Source organism: Falco naumanni, chromosome 13 (genome assembly GCF_017639655.2).
Source record: "Falco naumanni isolate bFalNau1 chromosome 13, bFalNau1.pat, whole genome shotgun sequence".
Taxonomy (NCBI): Eukaryota; Metazoa; Chordata; class Aves; order Falconiformes; family Falconidae; genus Falco; species Falco naumanni.
This window is the reverse complement of record NC_054066.1, coordinates 11,714,354-11,720,354: the sequence shown is the minus strand read 5'-3', so window position 1 is coordinate 11,720,354 and position 6,001 is coordinate 11,714,354. Positions and strand designations below refer to the sequence as shown.

Genomic DNA, 6,001 nt, shown 5'->3' with positions numbered 1-6,001 from the left:
GACATCACATTTGATGGTTTCACAAGGTCACGGACAAATAAGTGCAGATCCAATCCAAAGACCGATGTTGCACATATAAGTCAACTCATTAACAATACCCTCAAAACAATACCCAAGGAAGCATCCATGAAACCTTTCTCTATACAAGTGAGATATTGTCACACATTATTAAACATAACTAAAACAGTTTCCCACAATGTGTGGAAAAACCTCTTAGGCAAAAGCAAAAATTCAGAATAAGTGTATTTTTGTTATATTTGGAAAAAGGAGCAAATATTAAACATTGTGCAAAAGGAAAAGACTTTATTTACTTTAATACCATATTTGATCTGAAAGTTTCAAGCACTGAAACTCAGAAAACCAAACTGAATTTTGCTTTCCTAAGTACATCTATATTCAACATGGAAGCCATTAATTCTTAAGAGAAACCAGGAATGTCTTTTATCATCTAGTTACTGCTGATAGCCTTTTCAGCTGCCAGTCCTTGTTTGGGTTTCGAGTAATCCCAAGGTCTCCTGTTCTCTGTATACCCATACAGCTTCCGCAGTGCCACGCGGGCAGCTTCTTCCTCTGCAGCAAGCAGCGTTTCACCAGGACCTTCAGCTATAATCTTCTTATCGCTTGGGGGAAAAAAAAAATTAAAAACATGTTAATCATGAAATCCTGAGCGCTGCTGTGTATCATTAATAAAGGCGGCTAGATTTTCTTTTTTCTCCAGTGTCTGTGAATACTGAAGGTAATGTCTACATACACACAAATGTAACCATTTCCGTCGGTCCTTCCTGCAAAGATAAGTGATTGTGTGTCCAACAATGGAAACTCAAATCAGAAATGCGTCCATTTCCTTGAAGAATGCTACTCTGTTCATTTAGATTCCAAACATATCACTGATTCTTTACAGTGTTCAATTTGTTAGCCTGTTAAAAACATGCCAATTTGTTACTCTGGTTAGCTTAAACAAAGAAATTAAGTGTTTCTGTCTCTTCTCCTCCTCTCGTAAGAAAGTATTTTAAAATTTCTTCAAAAGGATTCACAAAGAAGCTGTCTCTGTTATGAAGTCTGTGCTCAGCTCTGTTTAATCAACATCTATGGGCAATGGATAGGAACAGTTCGTGAAGGGACACCAGAGATTCCAGAAGAAAAATAAAGTTCCTTTATTTTATAGAAGATAATTCTTAGAAGGCATTTACGCCAAACCACAATAAATCTTACCACCTATTTATCTGTAGCTCATTTAGCAAAGCAACAATGCCGTGGGTTTTGGTGGAAGAAGGTCCTGTCCTGCTCCAGAGAAGCAATGCTATCCCTGGGCAAGACACTTGGACAAGCACTGACCATGCCCAAGATAAGCGCACCAGGAATGACCGGCACTTGTTAAGTCCTGTCTGGATGCGAACACCACTAGTTTACAGTGCCTGTGATTTGAAAACTAAAAAAGCTTCTCTGGAATATTAAATTAAATCTCTCTTCCATCCCACGTCCCTTGATGTATGTGTCTCCTTAACCCTTCCCTAAGCCCTGGAGAGTCGTGGTCCCTCCAAAGCCATTCAGTTATGCTATTTGCAAAGTTGCTGTGCCAGGACACTCAGAACATGCATCCAGATTCTTTCATGTGCCCAAATTAGACTTTGAAGCCCTTTAGTCAGAGATTGTCTTTTTATGCTTCATTACAGCAAACTATGGCCAATGCTGATTTTATATGGAAGCCACCATAAGGTTCTTCTGTAATAAACTGACCCAAGAGCATGAGTAGAAAAGTAAAAAAACATCTTCCCCGCTCCCCTCTCCTCCAGCTTAAATCCATTTCACTTTAAATTAATATCGTACTAACCAGTACAACCCAACAAAGTACAGTGGCAGGACCGTGCTGACTCCCAGCTGCCTGGTAATTCTTGGTTCTGGAGAAGAGATATTCCTCTTGGTCAGTTCTTCCACTAGTAAGCCCATCGGATTTACAACTTCCCAGATCTCAAACAGGTCTTTTCCAATCAGCTGGGGAATAAAAAAGTCCTATACAAGAATATTTAGAAGTTACAATTAATAGAAGAGATAGTGAAGGCTCTAGCTTCTGGTGTCTCCTAATAAAAAAACAATATGAAGAGGCCATAAAATAGCTGACAATAAATTGCTGAAATGAATGATGGAACTGCCGCAGTGCTCCATCACAGCTAAGCACAGCTAACCAGTGTTGTTATGCTTGGCAGCTCTGGTTCCCATTTAGCCACTGACAGGATGCACGCCTTGGGCAAAGACAACTGCCGAGTCCTAAAGCAGGACCAGGAGGAGTTACCAGAACACTTGTGCACAGCTCCGAGCACGAGGCTTGCAGCTCAGCCCTGCTTCCAGGCATGAAGCTGTACATCAGAAGAGTTGGGCAAACATGTTGAAGGGAACACGCAAACCCATGGGATTTTCACCTGTTCAGATCACTCTCTTGCCTGACTGCTGCTTGCTCTGACAGACACCTCTCAAGTCTTGATTCAGAAGTAAAATGCTAACAAACATTTCTCCATTGCAAAACTAGAAATAAGTGAAAAGGCTGACTGAAAGGACAGTATCCGCTACGCTGCATTTTAACTGAACATTTTTGTTCCACCTGAATATGAGGAAGAACTTCTTTACCTTGAGGGTGACAGAGCACTGGAACAGGCTGCCCAGAGAGGCTGTGGGGTCTCCTTGTCTGGAGACATTCAAAACCTGCCTGGACACAATTCTGTGCAACCCACTCTAGGTGAACCTGCTTTAGCAGGGAGCTGGACTAGAGGACCTCCAGAGGTCTCTTCCAGCCTTGACCATTGTGCGATTCCGTATGAAATCTCTTTGGATGCTTGCACTCCCAAATGCAATACCTACGAATTCAGCCTCTGCTCTATACAAAATGTTTTTTAAAAATAGAAGATACATCTCACCCAACATGGAATAACTTCATTCTTTGACAGTATACTGCATGGCATATACGCTTTCCCTTAGCAAGTGTCAGCCAATAACAAAATATCACCAATATAAACCAGAAGGATATGATTTTATATACCTGACCAGCCTGTGCTTCTGAAAGAAAAAACCAAAAAACGCTCACAATCTCAAACCCCCAGTAAACCTCGACCTGACCACCATCACCAAGCAGCAGATCTCATTGTTAAATTGTCTTTGACAATACCTGTAACAACTTCTGCCAGTCTCCCTGGATCTCTGCCCATCAAGGTACAAGACAGTATTTCATTTCCCCCTCCCCTTTTCCCCCCCTGTAGATTCTGTAGCCCATGGATGTTACTGTCACCAGTACAAGACCAGATGATAAGTAATGTCTTACCCTGACAAAGATCCCTGTTTTCTCAGGCCCGCTACTATCAAGCAAGGCTCCTATTACAGCAAAGAACGTCCTCTGTAGCACATCTGGTGGGACGGGGAACTCTTTGCAAAGTGTTAAGTCCTGTATAGACAGGTTTTGAGCCACATAAGAAACAAGTTCCTGGCTGGTAAGAAAATCAACAAGTGCTTCTACCCCCTTTGCAGGTAAATCTGGGTAGGCACCTTCAAAGCACCGCAGCAGGTAAGCACGTGAAAAAGACATCCCCTGTTCAGCGAGTTTACTGTTATCTTGTAGGTTAAGAGCAACCGATCCTTCGTCTAGGCCAAGTTCTCGGCGCCTGGCCTCCTCGCTTTCAATGTAACAAGAATTAACAAATGCAGTCTTAAGAAGATCCAAAGAAAAATTTTCATGCAGCCGGTGGCTAAAAGCTTGTATCTCTGCATGGTAATCCCAGTTGGGCTGCTCTGATCTACAGATGTGGAAAAGAAAACAAATTCAGAAACAGAACAAGCAGTTACCCATACTGCGGGCATCGTGCCTTTCCGGTGATCGAAAGGAAATGAAAACCTGAATTGTTTCTGAAGATCAAAACTAGTATGGAAACACCCCGGCCTGTGGCGCCGCCGCCCGCCCGCCCGCCACAGGGCCCCGCCGCCACCGGAACGCTGCGCCAAAGCCCGGCCACAGGCCGCTCACCCGGCCCCGGTCCCCCGCCCGCTGCAGCCCCTCACCCAGCCCCGCCGCCCGCCCTCTCCTCAGGGCCGGGCCCGCTCTCACCGCCGCCGGGCGGGCGCCTCCAGCCGCTGCTGCTCCAGGTAAGCGCGGAGCCACCGCTTCTTCTCGGGGGGCGACAGCATGCGGAACCTCAGGCCGGGCCTCGCTCCGGCCCCGGCCCCGGCCAGCAGCCGCCGCGACGCCGCCAAGAGCAACCGGGTGGCCATAGCGGCGGGTGCGGTGGCGGAAACCCGCGGCCGCTCGCTGCGGGCAGGGGCGGGAACAGCCCCCCGGCGGCTACAGCTCCCGGCGGCCGCGGTGCGCGCTGGGAGGGGCAGCGGCCGCGGTGCGCGCTGGGAGCGGGCGCGCTGTGGCGCCGCCGTGAGGCGCGGAGGTCTCGCCCGCCCTCGGCCGCCGGGGCTGCCAGCAGCGGGGCTGAGGGACGGCCCGGGGTCCCCGAGAGGAGCCGCGGGCCGGTGTGTGATCTGGCAGCGGCCGGGCAGACCAGCGTCGCCCGCCGAAGGTGCGCGAAGCACGGGGCAGTGAGGCTGGGGACTCTTCCCGCACCGAGGCCCGCCCGGCGGGGCCGCCCCTCCCGGCTGGGGCAGCCGGAGTCCCAGAAGCGAGAACCGCTGCTCGGGCTTCTCGACAGTTTGGTTCCCTTAAAAGCAGCTTTACCATCTCCTGTTACCTGTACAACTCTTCATAACGTCTGCAGTAGCTCCAGCTCCGTGGGTTCATACGGTACACCGTCAGCTTAAAGGCTGCGGTATAAAATCGATAGAAGCACAGCGAATGTGCAAAGCAGGCCCTTCCCTTCGCAGCGACTTCATTAAAAGGTACACGTTTGTATTGTTCACGGATGTTTGTATCATTCAGGGTAAGAAAACACGCGCAGCAAATACCCCAAAGAGCCGGGGCAGTTGCACAACCCCAGTGAGCAAAGCTCCAAAGGCCACACACCACGGGCACTGCGGCACGGCGTGTGGAGTGGGGCCGGCAGCCCACGCAGGAGCACCCAAGCCACCCCGCACCGGGCCCGGTGCTCCACTGAACTTGACAGCACAGGGAACGTACCAGAGCAGTGCCCCTTACCCGGGGCTCGAAATCCTCAAGGCTGCTCAGGCTGCTGCCGCCTCAGCCACCTGTCCTGCGCGGGCGCTGCCCCAGCGCTGCCGAACCCCAGCGCGCAGCCACCCGCCAGGGCCAGGGGCTTCCTCAGCGCATGGGTGTCCCTGCACGGAGGTAGCCCCGGTCTGGCTCTGCGGCCTCTGCCGCTGCAGGGTGAGCTGAGGACATCGCTGAAAGAGGCCCCATGTCCTTCTCTTCCACAGCCGTTGTGCATCATCATCTCTTCACCCGCCTGCGTACTTCTAGAACCCAGAAATGGTCCTGCGCAGTGGTCTAGGTCTAGGAAAGGTGCCCAGTGTCACACAGTGACACTGTATTAGTTGTTTCATACACCCCGAGGGAAGGGGCTGTGGCTGCTAAAGCACCGCACGGGAGTGGAAGCGGCAGCTGCAGCACAGAGGCCGAGGTCTCCCCAGCACCACGCACGGCTCAGCACTCCCTCAGGCAGTATCTACCAAAAAAGGTGGTGGGTCTGGGGCTGGACAAGGGATGTTTAAACTGACCACAGAACGTGGGGACCCCAGGCTAGCTTCCCGTACCTGCGTGTGTACCACACGCACCAAGAACAGTGCCACAACACACAGGGGACGGTAGCCTGCAGCAGGCTATTGGATGCCCACCGATTTTGAGTTGTTCAGTCCATCATCGTTACTTACTTCAAAGACGGACAGTTTAGATGAACCCTCAAATAATTTTTCTTAAAATAATATTAAACAATGGTTTGAGTTTTCTTGTTGAGAGTTTTATTAAATATACTACATCAGTATCTTTTACTCCATAATATTTTATCACTCACAGACTGACTTGCTTAAAAATGTATTTTATAGAAAAACATCTGCAAAATTA

General features: G+C 49.4%; 1 protein-coding gene across 1 annotated transcript; it reads right to left on the bottom strand.

The window, feature by feature from the left end:
• Positions 1–286: 286 nt before the first annotated feature.
• On the bottom strand, positions 287–4,686 carry MRPL44 (mitochondrial ribosomal protein L44). The gene is made up of 4 exons (XM_040612511.1): positions 4,088–4,686; positions 3,311–3,779; positions 1,832–2,010; positions 287–620 (listed from the first exon to the last, which is right to left on the bottom strand). Exons 1-4 carry the CDS (start codon positions 4,249–4,251, stop codon positions 449–451), a joined length of 984 nt encoding a protein of 327 aa, XP_040468445.1. The 5' UTR covers positions 4,252–4,686; the 3' UTR covers positions 287–448.
• Between the last annotated feature and the right edge of the window lie 1,315 nt (positions 4,687–6,001).